This window comes from Sturnus vulgaris, chromosome 9 (genome assembly GCF_052056855.1).
Source record: "Sturnus vulgaris isolate bStuVul1 chromosome 9, bStuVul1.hap1, whole genome shotgun sequence".
Taxonomy (NCBI): domain Eukaryota; kingdom Metazoa; phylum Chordata; class Aves; order Passeriformes; family Sturnidae; genus Sturnus; species Sturnus vulgaris.
In genome coordinates, this window is record NC_142251.1 from 26,836,417 (window position 1) to 26,850,931 (window position 14,515).

Sequence of the window (14,515 nt, forward strand, 5' to 3'; positions counted from 1 at the left end):
CCTCATTAAATAATGTGGCCAGCAGAACTAGGGAAGTGGTTCTTCCCTCGGACTTGGCACTGGTGAGGCACTTCTCGAGTGCTGTGTCCGGTTCGGGGCCCCTTGCTTCAGGAAGGATGTTGGGGTGCTGGAGCATGTCCAGAGAAAGGCAACGAGGCTGGTGAAGGGTTTGGAGCACAAATCCAATGAGGAGAGGCTGAGGGAGCTGGGGGTGTCCAGCCTGGGGAAAAGGAGGCTCGGGGGTGACCTTGTCACTGCTAGAAAGGAGATCGGAGCCAGATGGGGTTTGGATATTTGGTTCTCCCAGGCTATTTGTGATAGGACAAGAGGACACAGCCTTAAGCTGTGACAGGGGAGGTTTAGGATGGACATTTGGAGGAATTTCTGCACAGAAAGGGTGACTGGACACTGGGATGGGCTGCCCTGGGAGGTGGTGGAATCACCATCCCTGGGGGTGTTTAAGGACTGGACACTGGGATGGGCTGCCCTGGAAGATGCTGCAGTCATTGTCCCCGGAGGGGACACGGTCCTCAGTGCCATGGCCTGGGTGACAAGGGGCTGTTGGGTCATGGGTTGGACTCGCTGATCTCAGAGGGCTTTTCCAGCCGCATGGAAGCGGTGATTCCCTGCGGAGCTCGGAGCGCCGCCGTGCGAACCGCGCTGCTGCGCCGCATGTCCGCCGGCGGCCGCCGTACGGGGCGGGCCCAGCCGTACCGGAAGCAGACGTGTGTGTATCGGGAGGAACGGGAAGCCATGGCGGCGGTCGAGCCCGAGTGGGAGCCGGCGGGGCTGTTGCCCGCCCCGGGCGGCGGCCTGGACTGGGGTGAGCGCGGCTTCGGGGGGCTGGGAGCGGGGCTGGGCCGGCGCGGAGCTCCCCGGCGGGGCCGGACCGGCTCTGAGCCCCCTTGTCTCTCCGCAGAGGCGGTGCTGGGCGAGGAGCTGAGCGAGCTGCTGGGCGCCGCGGCCCCCAAGGACGAGCCCGACGTGAGTAGCGGGGATGGCGGAGCCGGGCTGGCTCTGCCTGCGGGGAGAGCCACGAGCAGCCCGGCGGGACAGCGGGGCCGGCCTTCGCCCCGCTGAAACACTGCGGGGCACGGCTGCGGAGAGGGCAAAACGGGGAGGGCACGGTGAGGGTGCCAGGTGCCCTGGAGGAGGAGCAGTGTGGTCACTGCCCCGGGGAACGTGAACCCCAGGGCAGTGCTGGCGGAGCGCTGTCTCCGGGCTGCCTAAGAGAAGGGTGGGTGTGTCACACCTGCATCCACGTCGCCTCTTCTGTATGCCTTCGCCTATTAGATTCCTTCTACTTCTTATTGTATTCTTCTTTAATGTAGGATTTTCTCCAAAAACCTTTGCTTGCAGCCTTATGCGTCAATCCCTGTCTTTTTCACTGCCCACCTGTCCGAACTGCCGTTTCTCTCCTGGGGCATTTCCCTCGTGGATTCTCCAGTCGGTATTCTTCCCCTGCCGTGTCTCTGCTCACTGTGTCCTAATCCACCTCCAGCACGTGGGGTTATCATCCCATGGATTATCAACCCAGATTCTAACAGCTCTCCTATAGGTGTAGAACCAGACACTGGAGAAAATGTGGGAACAGACTGATTGTGCAAGGGAAAGGTATTATTCCCCATCAGCAGGTCGGCATTACTTGCCTGGGCAAAGGCTCTTAATGCACAGCTCACATTGTGGTTTTTTGGTCATTCTTCCTTTTAACGTGCTCTGATGAGCTTTCTTTTCATTCTAACTTGTAAATACCATTCTCTGTGCAGTTTGCAGGCTTTTTGAGCCTCTCTTCACAAGGCAAGTTGAGAGTATAAGGGAAAGTATAGTTGCAGTATAGTTTTTAGGAAAATCTTCGTTGTGTATTTGTATAAGCTGGGTAGGTCATGTTTGTATTTTTCATGCAATGCTTATTAAGGGCCACATTTGTATAGGAAACTGAGACTTAGAGATGCACAAGCAGAATAAATGGAGAAAAACCCCGACTGCTGTTTTAAAGGTCATATAATAAATAATATGTATGGAGTGATTTTAGGCTGTTTTGATTTTTGTTGGAAAAGGAAGCTGGTATCCTTGGCTTTAGATGTTGACACATCAGTGTATTCAGGTATAGGGAGACCTAACACATGCTGTTAATCAGGTCTTGGGCAAATCAGTCTTGTGTCTGTTTTCCTGCTGGTAAACTGTCCCTGATGTTGCTTTTGTCTGTAAAATGCTTTGAGATGTGATGGTAGAAGAGCATTAAATGAATTTTTTCAAGGCAGATGAAGGAGAGGATGTCATCGGGTTCCTAAGACTTCTGTTTTATGTGAGGTGGTTCAATGGCTGAACTTAGAACTTTTGCTTTACAAATAACAGTATGATAATTAGTGATGGTCTTAAACTGACCTTCCCCTTCCTAAAGGTGTAAGCTTAAAAGAAGCCTTGTTTTGTGTGTTTCAGTTGAGAATTTCTCCTTTAAAGATTTTCATCTCTGCATACCTTAAGGCACCTGAAGTGATTGGTAGTTCCATTGTTTGTTTTGTTTTCTGGAGCTGTAAGAATGTGAACATAATGACTGATGGTGTCAATGCATCTTTCTTTTTGTCTTATCTCGTTTGCTGAACTGTCATTTCAGGAGAATGATCTCTATAACTTTCACTTTGATTTGGATTTGATGTCTTGGGACTCGGATCTTTGGAATATTACAGGCCATGCCTATGCAGGTAATTAACTTCTATATTTGTAGGTGTTGCTCTTCCCCTCCTGCCCCACAAGGGTGAGCTCTTAAAACTCATGTGGAGCTGTTTGATGCCCTACAGCCTTTTGCTCTGTGATGAGCATTAGGCTGTGTTTTTATAGGATGGGTACATCTGGCAAGGGCTGCCCTACAAGCCAAGCTGTTTAATACTTTTAATCTCCCTGCGTTTTCTGCTGTGCCTTGCTTTGGGAATTAAATATCTGGTGTAGGACAGCGTGTTCTTTACTTTTTCCATTGCTAAAAGCTTGTGCAGTGAAATGTCTTTACCTGCCTCTTGCAGATGCCAACGTGAAGACAGAACCTTTGTCACCAGCCACTTCCAGCTGCTCGGTCCCTTCACCACCATCTGTGGACTCTCCAATGCAGAATGTGCCAGTATGCAAAACCCCCCATGGAGCACAGACAGCAGCAGCTCTGACTGACAAACACCCCTGTGATCTACTCTGATCAAATTCATGGCATGAGAGGAAACAGCTTATTTTCCTTAACCCGTGCAAAAACCCCTCAGTGGTGTTTTTTTATCTCTTCTCTGTGACCCATTTGAATAAGAGCATGTTCAGCTCTCTTTCCTCAGCCATGTTCATTAGCCTTGTTGCCAAACAAAATGCCTTCTAAAGGCTCCTGGGCCTAGCAGGTGTTGGCCTCTGCCTCCCATTGCTCTGCTGATGGGGAAAAGTACTTGTTGGGTTTTTTTAGTGGTATCTGGCATTGGCCGGAATCAAATTGCAAAGTAAAACCTTTCTCCTGTTGGCTGCAGCAGCAGCACAGATCTGATGAAAAGCAGATGTACCCTAAGCTGCTAGAGATACTGCTCTGAGTTTCTGAAGTGTTAATCTCCTGTGCTTTCTGTCTGCAGGATGATGTGGACTTCAGCTGTAGCTCCCAGATGTCTCCCATCTCTCTCTACAGCAAGAGCTGCAGAAGTCCTGCATCCCCTGAAGGAGATGGAGGGAAGAAGCCTGCTGGGAGCATCTCTTCTCGATCTGGTATGAGAGACAGAGTTACTTTCATCCTATAGATGATATGTGTGCTGTCTTGCATCCAGATTATTAACTAACAGACACTACATGTCCTATCATTTATGACTTGGATATGTGATCAGATGTGTTTATTGCTAGCAAATATTATAGATGGAGAAAAGACCCCACATTAAAAGCCACTTCATTATTGCTTGAATTATGTATTTTATGCCTCTTGGTCCAATTCTGACTATTTTTCCTTTCCTAGCAAATAATTCTGCGAGGAGCCTGAAGAAGTGTGGTCAGACAGTGTCCAGGCCTTTGCTACAACCCAAACCCCTTTTGCCTGCTGTGCCTGAAGCTCAGGCTAACATTGGCATCCCAGCTAAAACCATCATTATTCAGACTCTGCCCACGCTTGTGCCACTGCCAAAGAATCAGCCAGTTGTTAACATCCAGCCAGCTCCTCCTAAAGGTAGGTGAATGGTCCTGACTGGGCCAGGTCTTGGTGGTAGCATTGTCTGTTTAGGATGACTGATAGAATGAAGTTAGGTTTGGTGTATGAAAGAGGAGGAATAGGAGCAAAAAGGATCCTACATGCCTTGCTGTAAAAGCTTCAGGCTGAGAAGATGGCCTTACTCCTCTCACACTGTCCCGTGGGAAACAGCACTCACATGAGCATGGTGTAAAATGGAAGGCTGGATTATATAATTCCACTATTTAGAATGGAAAACAGAGGCTGTGCCCAACACTGGCAGCTGTGGGGATAAAACTGCTGATTTGGAAGGATCTGTAGGGATGCTTTGCTCTGCTCTGCTTGAAATGTCAGGTGGTGCACAAGGTGATTACAGTGCTGTTCTGTCATAACCAAAGGAAGATCCAGTAGAATCAGGTAGGAAAGCTTGAAGGAAGCTGGAAAGCTTGGGAGAAGTGATATAAGCTTTTTTTTTTACCCACATGGATCTCTTCCACAGGATGGTGGGAGCATGAGTTAATGGCTTTTTAGCTCACTAAACAGCACTAAATAGAATGAAATCTGCTGAAAATTGAGAGCTGTGTCAGAGGTTAGAAAAACTGCTGATGTTAACAGCAGGAAAATTACTTCCTGCCCCCTGATAATTCTTCATTGGTACAGTTACCCTGTTACCCGTTTTTGAAGTAGCTTGAGCTGTCATTTCTGGATCCAAAGCACTGTTTAACTCTCCAGCCTGGGCTGTAAGGACACTGCTTGCCTTGCAGGAATTGCCAGCTGCAGTTGCTCCTTTCACCAGCTGATGGCCACAGTCCCTTGCAGTTGATTGCACAGGCACTGAGGCACAGAAGGAAAAGGAGACAAATTCTTAAGGGCACATATCTAGAAATTATTGCAGTTGGGAAAAATTTGTCTCTATTACTGATTTCTCTTCCATTAGGGGTTCAGCCAAATCTGGAGACGCTGACATTTGTTATAACATGCCTAAGATTGCTAGACTGCTTGAAACACAGCTCAGCACAGTCAGCATGACCTAATTCTTACTCCTTTTGATGTTCCAGCTGATAAAGTGTCATCTGGAGTAAAGAATGCTGGGCATATAAGTCTAGTACTCTGAAGATCAGCTTCTCCTTTTCCCTGAAGAAAATTCAGGACAGTAGTTTCTGTGAGACAGTATGGAGGAAATACTTTTGAGAAAGTATGTCCATGCTTTCCTTTAACTGATGGTATGTTTAAAAATTCTCTTGTGCAGCTTCCATAACAAAAACCATAAGGATCTTTTTTCATTAGTCTGAATCCCCTGCATATGACAAGTTGGAACTACCAGTTTGAAATATGCCATTATCTTCAAAGAAGCATGATAAATTTGATTTTCTCAGCCCATTTTATAAAAGCTTAAAGGAGAAAGCATGGTCTTAGAGCATCATCTCTTTTATACATTACAAAAAAATTGAAACAATCTCAAATTCATCATTTAAGATTCTTAAACTGGGTCACACTAAGTTACAATGTCTTTGAGTTTTTTGTTGGTTTTTTTTTTTTTTTTCCAGAAACAGTCTAGTTTTCCCCCCATATATAAGATCTTGGCACTAGGTAAATTAGTTCACTTTTCACCTTCCAGAAGGCTGGATAAATGCTGTAATCCATTGTGGTGCATTTGTGTTGGAATGCTCAGCTGGAATGTGTTCTTTCTGAAAGCTGGCGAGGTCATCCTGTTACAAAGGATTAGAGAGACATTAATGTGTTTTCAGAAAACAAAATATTACTCAAGCACCTGCTTGAGTTAAATGTAGTTGTTGGACTGAAATTTCTTGGAAGTGACTGTTTTTAATTCCATTTCAAACTCTGTTAAAATTACCTCATTTTTTCTGCCAGCTTTTCTTTAAGCTCTGTTCAGCTTGTGTATAAACTTTCTTGCATAAGATATCTTCCTAAAAAAATGGTCTTAGTGTGAATTGAAGCTTCAGTGTAAATTTTGAAAGTGTAACTTGCATTTTTCTTTTTTGTTCATCTTCCATCTCTCTGCTAGTTTGAATTGGTCTGTGTGGCAAGAGTCACTTCTGTGTAGTAAGTTTTCCATTGAGTGCAGCAATAAAGTAGTTAGAGACAAAAGGAATATTGAGGTAAGTTGGCTAAATTCTTTGAAAAGGTTATTCAGAGTGCTTCAGGTATTAGCAATACTGAGTAATGTATATAACAAGTGTTGAATTTTATTAAGTTTTGGGGAAGATCTTGGTTTATTGGATTCCTTTAAAATCTGTAGTTTTGGTTTGCAGGATGGATTAAGAGTCCTGTAAACTTTGGAACAATTTCTTTCCATCCCTGTTCTGTGGAATGTGGATGGATTTGGGATCAGTTGTGCAGGGCAGGAGAAGGCAGCAGTGTGCCCCTGCAGAGTGGTGATGTACAAATTCATTATATCCGTGCTGAGTGCTGCTGTTCTTTGTTCCAGGTCCCTCGGTGGTGCTGCCCCAGCCAGCAGTGGTACAGCTCCAGGCTTCTGGGGTGCTTCCTGCCTCCCAGCCAGTGATTGCAGTGGCTGGAGGAGCCCCAGCTCTGCAGAGCCAGGCGGTGAAGGCTCTGTCTGCAGCTGCTGGGGGCGGCTCCAGCAGCGCCAAAGTGACGGTGACAAAGCCCCTGCTGCAGAGCAGCGCCCCAGCCACGGGGCTGGATGTAAGTTCTGACTCTGACACCTGCTAACCACGCCTTGTCTCTCCCTCAGTCACTTCTGCTGCATGTGGGGCCTAAGGGTCCCTTCAGAGCCTCAGGAAAGCTCTTAGTAGGAGTTGCAGCTGTAAACAGGGAATTAGCAGCTTGGCTCAGAACAGGGAGGAGCTGTTAAATACCTGCTGGCCTGCCTGCAGCTGCAGAGCAGGTGTGCAAGTGTAGTGGCAGAGCACAGTGCTGGTAGATATTTTCTGTCACTTGTCTGCTCAAGTGCAAGCTCTCAGTGCCTGGCCCTCTCTTACATAAATATATCTGATTTTTGATTAGTGCTAAATCACTTTTCTAATCCATATAATAAAAATATTTTTGGAAGCAGATGAATTGCATCATTGAAATCGAAATTTCAATGCTTATTCTCTTTCCATACCCGTTTATCTCTCAAGATTTTGCTCAAGATTTTTAGAAACTTGAGTTACTGAGTTCCATATGATCTAATCTCTTCAGACTCCCTTTTGATCTTGTATTGTGTGAGTAGAAGAGGGTTAAGCTCTTAACAATTACAATGCAAATAAGTAAGTTTTTCCATAGCAGCTCACATTAAGCAGTAGGCATAAACAGTAGCTTTTAAGATTGTGGGGTTTTTTTTTCCCTTCAGCTTTGCCATCTTAACCAGCTAGCAAGCTGGGAGTTAACTTGATTAAGCTCCTGCTAATTTGGAGCTGCTCTGATTGCATTTTGTTGTCCAAAGAAGACATGCTTCTGGAAAGGACCAAAGCTTATTGTTGGTGACTTGAAAACTCTGTGATTCCCCAGTGTGGTATTCCAAGCACAGTTGTGAGCTGAGGGTCCTATCAAATCTCACTGTGAGGGTGAAAACACATGGAATTTTGCTGTATAGATACCTGCATATTAGCAGTGCAGGTACTGTTTCCCAAAAGTAGTGGGAAGTTTATTCCTTCAGCTTCTTTGGAGTGACATTGTTGTATGGTTTCCCAATGTCTGGGATTGCTGCTCAGGCTTGATGGTAACTTTTCCTCACTAAAATCGTATTTGTGTGTGGGCTGCCTTTTATAATGAAAATATTGTGCTCCAAATAATTCAGCAGCCAGAGTGCAGTGGAAACTTGATATTCAGTGTGCAAGAAGCAAGCAAAGGTCTGTCAGTAGGCAGAGCAGTTAAGTGTGCTGCATTAGTGATAGTTCCCTGGCTGCAAAATCAATGACCTGCAGTCACTGAATATGTGACTCCCTGTAAGCCATTGTCTGAACGGAAGGTTTAATTGACAAAACCGATTGTCCCCATACTCCATATGCATACCCATGACATCAGGAGTCAGTGTGTAGCTGGGGTAACAAACAGGTTTGTTTCTGAGTGTGGTTGTGTGGGGATTTCCACCCAAAGCCTTTCAGACTTGTGAAATGCTGCACGTGTTTCCTATGTTTGTTACAACATGAAAGAACAGTTGCAACTGCTCTTTGGCACATATTGTGAAAAAGTGCTTTAGCAAAACTCATTGTTTTGGGATTGAGCTGGGGCCAGCAGGGTTAAAACATCTCCTGGCTGCCTTGGATGTCGTTGGTGGCGCTCGGGCTGCACAGATGGAGCTGTCATTTGAGCTCGGTAGCACGGGTTATTGTTTGCTAATCTGAGCAGATGTTGCAGGACAAAAAGCAACACTGCAGGACTTTGTTTTGGGCTTAGGAGGGATAAAGTGTTAGCTTAGCACTCAGACTGCCCGTGGATTACACTGGGATGGGCTGAGGCAGGCTGTAGGCCTGAGGTCCTGTCTGTGCTGGTGGCACATATGTGCAGCCTGCCAGCCATGGACAAGTGGCAGGATACTGAAAATCCAGAAAAGATTAATTATGCAGAATAACTTGAGGAAAAGTGTGGATTTCTGTTGAAGAATCCTCGCCTCTGTGCTGTACATTGTGTAATACTTGTGCAACATAAGCTCATTAAGAAAGTTGTGTTCTGTTGAGTTAGAGACAAGAAAACCCAGAACTTCCATAAGAACAATAAACCTTGCATGTGTTTTGTATTCCTGCAATCAAAGGTGTGTCTTCAAAGACAGCAGCTTTCATAAGCTGAGGTAAGAATCCAGCTAATGCTACGTTGAGTGGTTTGTACTGTGAGCTCTTTGTTAACTTTCCCAGCACGTGTACAAAAAACTCTCTGGAGTATGAGAGACATTCCTGCTTCTAGAAGTACAGCTAGTGTTGGAAGGGAGGTGAAATTTTGCTCATAATTTGAGTTTTCTTTGGAATTAAATGGAGGTAGCAGTGTTTATTTGTAAAGTACATGACTCTTTGTAAAACCTCTGAAGATAAAGGATAATCTGCATCTGGTTAGTGCTGTTTGAAGCAAGGGTTTGCAATGAACCTGCCAGTTCTCCATATTTGCAGCATTTTTGTGTGTGTTACTGGTAGTGGTGGTGTAGTTTTCAAAGCTAGAAAGCAGAAGTTGCATCACTGATGGTTTTTAAGGGCAATATTCTCTCTCTAAGATCTGTATTTCCTTAGAACCAGAAGTTGCTGTCCTGAGTGGAACATCAATACAATACAACTTTAAAAGTTGGAGGCTGCAAAAGAAGTTAGCAGAGGCATTTGTTACCTTTAATGTTGGTTTAGCACTTGTGCAAGGCAATGTTGCTGAAGCAGCCTGACATTATAAATGAGTTCCTCTCCCTCCTGAGTATCAGAGTGCTCGAGCAGGGGGCATGTTTGCCTTGGTGCTGGGCCAGCTGTGTAATGCTGATTGCCACACTGCTTCCAGGTTCAGCATTCCTGCAGCATTTCACTCACGCAGCTCTTTCCTTTTCCTGCAGCACATTTAGGTGGGATTGGGTGTGCAGCTGTGGCACATTCCCCAGGAAAAGCCAGGCAAGACCCACAGGGCTGAACAAGGAGCACCTTAAGCTGTTTAAGGACTGTAAATGAAAGCAAAATAACTTAAGGACACAAATACTGGATTTCATTTAAGCAAGCTTTAGATCTGAGTCAAAACGTAGTTGGTGTGGCATAGACTGAAATGCAGACACTGCACAGAGTACCTGGAGTCAGGCTGGGGAGAGCTGTGAGTAAAGCAGAACAATCTGGATAAATAACACACAAAATGTAGGTTGCAGTGTCTGAAACACTGACAGATGTCCCTCAGGATGTAGTGTAGAGGCACTGCACTGGTGCTCTAACCTTATTTTCTTCAGGGAGCCATGTAGATTTGCCAGAGGTTCCAGACATGTAATTAAAAGCTGTCCAGTAATGAATAATCCTGAGCAGGTCTGCAAACAAGAATGGATGTAAACAATTTGGTCTTCTCCGAGTTCATAATGCAAAACCTCTTTTTAAAAAGGGGAACATAACTCCTTGTTTGGAATAGCACACAACTTGAGCCAAAGCTGCTGCATGAACTCATTCCTTGTTTTTTCATCTCTGAAGTGATCCTGGCCCCAGACTGGTGTGTTCTATACACTGCAGTTCTTGGCTAGCCTGAATCTTTTTTTTTGGTCAAGTTTTTATATGTCTGCAGAAGCTTTTTTATGTTAAATGTTGTAGTACTTAAGAAAATTCAAGACAAAGCTTAGTGTTAATGAAATATGTTAAAATATTTTCCTTCTCCACTCTCTTCTAAAGAGAGAAACTGGAGTAAGTACAAACAGCTTCACTTTCACAGACTTTTGTTGGTGTCAGCAGACTAGACATATAATAAATGATCTTTATAAAGAGCAATTAGACCAACATGGAGGCAGCCCAGAATGTTAATGCACTGTAACATGTTTTCTTCATCTTTGTTACCAAACTGCAGCATCCTGAAGGAGAATGTTGTCTTCAAACAGCTTGTGGCCATTTTTTTGTTGAAGACACCATTGCCCTAGAACAGCATATTTGTCAGTATGCAGGTAGATACAAGGAGAGAATTAAAAAGCTGTGGTTCAGGTTTTTTCCGTAGCCAGACTCAAAATCTGAATTAGTTAATGTTACAATTCTGTGATTATACTATTTCCCTAGAATAACACTTCTGGAATAGTTCTTATCTTTTTTCTTCAATGTTTCTGCTCTGAGAGATAGAGGTTACACCAGTGCCTGTGGTGGTAGGTACTGAAGGGTAGCCAGGTCTGTGTAAGATGGATCATTCAGTTATCTGTCAGTGTAATCCAGTTGCAGCTTAAAACTGTGATGGAGGTCTTCTGTTCCTAATGAAAACAGAGTTGCTAATCTATGAGGGAAAGAAAATCAATAGACTAGTGTTTAAACTTAGGATTTCAAGTAGTTTTGTATAGTTCTACAGTGTTCATCATTGTTATCCTTGTCAGCAGCAAGATGCTTTTGGTCTGGGTCGTCCTACTCAGTACAAACCACAAAATGAGTAAGTGGTAAAAGATGATGGAGTGTTCCTGCTTGGGAAAAAAGTCAGTCATCAGGACTGTTGGAGGATGGGGAGGGGTTGCTTTGAGCTGTCCCAGCCTGGTCTTGCAGACTGAATGCCTGCTAGTGGTTAGAGTGAAGTATGTGCTCTCCTGGAGCATGTTTGCTGGTGGAGCTTCATCCCGAGGGAATCCAGTTTGTGTGCTCTCATAGGCTGTTCTGTGATGTGAAGCAAAGCACATTTAGTGGGACAGTCAGGAAATGTGAACCCAAGCCACAGTCCTGACCTGAATTAAGATGTTAGTGTAGATGCCCCCAGAGACTGCATTTAAACTGCTGTGTAAGTGCTTGATGCTCATAGAATGTGCAATCTGAGATGGACAACACTAGTCAAAATCTCCAAAACTGTGTAGCATAGGTGGGAAAGGTACAGAAGCAGGTGTAATCAGTGTGGAAATGACTTCCATACAGAACAGACTGGGAAACCCTAGAAATTTCCTGTTAGGAAAGCAGGTGACTGATTGTAGCCTGTGAAATGGTGCAGGGAGAAGCCAAGGTGAAAGATGTTTTTGCTCTCTATCTCTGAAGATAGGTATTTTCTGTCTTTGTGCTTTGATGGGTCAAATCAAACTGGAGTATATGTTTGGTGACCCCTGCATGTAGGATGTTGGGAATACAGAGGAAAACTGAGCCAGTGCAGGACCTGCTTTTTCCTTGAGTGTACCATGGTCCCGAGGTGCCTCTGTGCTGACCATTCCAGCTCATTTGAAGCAGAGAGTGGGAAGCTGTCTGTGCAGACCTTTGACAAAGCAGAGAGGCAGAAATTCTGTGTGGAATGGAGGCAGTTTGAACTTGTGTATTGTGTGCTCAGGTCAATGTCTTGAGGCGGCAGCAGCGCATGATCAAAAACCGTGAGTCTGCCTTCCAGTCACGCAAGAAAAAGAAGGAATACATGTTGGGACTGGAGGCCAGGCTGGAGGCAGCCCTGCTGGAGAATGAGAAACTCAAGAAAGAAAACAGCACGCTGAAGAGGCAGCTGGATGAAGTGGTATTAGAGGTAAGGGATTGTGGTGAAATCTGATTTTATATGAAAATGGTTGTTCCGGTGGAAGGCACTAGAACAGAGCTGGGGAAATGTTGACTGGAAGAACTTTGTGGGTTTCTAGCCCATGACTTTCACCTAGGAGAGGACAGCTGACACATTATCTGGTAGACTTTTAATTCTTCATGGTGCTTCTGAATATTTCACTGGATAGAAGCTGAACGTAATGTATAAACCAAGGTTTTGTTTTTAAGTAGTTCAGGAATGTATTCACACATAATTAGGCAAGTGTAGAGCTAAAAATCAAGTGTAATTTGGTGTTCTTGGCTTCTGACATACCCCTGCACATGTGTGCCCCTCCTTTGCTCAGTATCTTCTGTTTTCTCTGTATAGAACCAGAAGCTCAAAGTATCATCTCCAAAGAGAAGGACACTGTGTGTGATGGTGATACTGGCCTTTATCATGTTGAATTATGGTCCACTGAGGTAAGCAGCTTCAAAATTCCTCTTTGCCTAACAAATTTACTATCCTGAGGTTTTTGTTTGAATCGTTAATAACAGCCAGTGTTGTGTTTTAAAGCCTTGAGCTTGAAATCTGAAATCTGTCCCTTATTCTCCTCCTGCTTTAGGGGAAGATGTATGTGTATGATGGTTCCTCTTTTGGAATCCTTCTGGCCATAAGAGTTAGATCTTGTCCATCTCATTTCTCCTGATTTGGCATTTTTTTATTCAGTGCAGCATACAGCAGTTGGTCTGCTCCATTTATACCTGCAGAGATTAAGTACTGTGTTTAGAATACTTTTAGGAAAAAATGTCAGACTTGGAGAGCTTATCTGCTTGCTCATACCTGGGCTAATTTCAGCAGCTATGACTTGAAGCTGCTTTAGTACTCAAAATCCTCAGGAAATCCTGCTGTATATTCCATGCCTTGCAGTCCTGACCCCTAGATGTGTCCAGCTGCAGTCTCCCTCATGGAGTGAGCCCTTGTCCCCCATGTCTGGTGAAGAGGTGTTCCCTCTCCTTGATTAGCTGAAGTGGTAATTAGAAACCTTTCGTGTGTGAACTGTGATCAGTAGGGCATAGGAGCCAGAGAGCAGCAGGGAAATCACTTCCCACATACCTTATAGAGAAATCTGTGAAAGAAAGGAGAATAAAAAGAAATACTTCTTGCACATACCTGTCTATATAACCTGGCTTTGGAGCATAAAGACCTTTTAGATGGAGCTATTCACTTTTTCAAAAAGGCATAATAGTTCAGTAGGATCCCAGTCAGCAGTGTCTCCATTTGTCCCCCAAATCCCAGTCAAACTATGGGAATGGGATAAATATGGAGGAAGACTTTGTTTCTGACTGTGATAAATTTTTAGAAAACTATGTTTGTATTTTTTGTATCCACTAAATCTGAAATTACTCCTGAAGTGTTTGCACTTACTGCAAATATTGTTTATTTCAGGAAGTGAAATACAGCTGATAACTGTGCTTTGAAGGTAGACAATTTCTTAGTGTATTTAGGATTTGTATTGTGGTTTTTGACGATCAGGCAGAAAAACCATCTTCCAGATATGAAGGGATTGATTTGTTCATCCCATGTGCATTTCAAGCACTCCCAGTCACTTGATTGAGAATTGCTAGACCCAGGCATGTGTGTGAAGCTGGGGGCAATGCACTTGTGTGTGCACTGCAGTGAGGTGATGGAAGGCACGAAACTCCTGTTAGTGCTGAAAGGCTTGGCAGCACAGAGATGGGTGGGAGGTGTTTTAGCACAATGCTCTGGAGTTCTGGGGCATCTTCCCTGCCCCAGGAACGAGCAAGGTGTTGAGCTGGATGGCAAAGGCACTGCTGTCACAGGGGCTGCAAGGTCACGTTGTGCTCACGTGTCTGCAGCACTCAGTGACTGCAGCAATGTGACAGGGTTAACTTCCTGACATCTTTGATGTTTAATAAAGTAGATAAAGCAAGAAGAAATCCTTGGATGTCTGCCTGTTCCTGGCCAGGACAGTAGCTGAGCATGCCAGTGTAAGTGCTGTGCCTGAACCAGGTGGTTTGCCTCAGCACTGGATTTAGGCAATGAACAGAAATGTAATTGCAAATTTTGCAATTTCTCTTTCTGGCTTTTTTTTTTTTTTTTCCCTCCCTAGCAGAAGAAATGCTCACACTGTAGTTAAAATTCTAGCCTGTATCAAGGTGATGTGAATGTTTGATTGTGCAATGCTCTTTAGAAGACCCAGAATGTGGGATATACAGACCATTTCTTTAGATTGCACTTCTCCCATAC

General features: G+C 44.5%; 1 protein-coding gene across 2 annotated transcripts in view; it reads left to right on the forward strand.

Moving 5' to 3' along the window:
- The first annotated feature begins 721 nt into the window (after positions 1-721).
- The window catches only part of ATF6 (activating transcription factor 6), a 70,769-nt gene continuing 56,975 nt past the window's right edge, over positions 722-14,515 (forward strand). Inside the window, exons 1-9 of one of the 2 annotated variants that reach the window (XM_088170211.1) lie at positions 722-823; positions 920-984; positions 2,615-2,702; positions 3,018-3,112; positions 3,594-3,723; positions 3,965-4,171; positions 6,621-6,841; positions 12,071-12,256; positions 12,635-12,726. In XM_088170211.1, coding sequence (XP_088026337.1) covers positions 754-823; positions 920-984; positions 2,615-2,702; positions 3,018-3,112; positions 3,594-3,723; positions 3,965-4,171; positions 6,621-6,841; positions 12,071-12,256; positions 12,635-12,726 — 1,154 coding nt within the window. In that variant the 5' untranslated portion in view covers positions 722-753. The remainder of the gene's footprint in view (positions 824-919; positions 985-2,614; positions 2,703-3,017; positions 3,113-3,593; positions 3,724-3,964; positions 4,172-6,620; positions 6,842-12,070; positions 12,257-12,634; positions 12,727-14,515) is intronic. The other variant, XM_088170212.1, reaches the window with a different exon arrangement.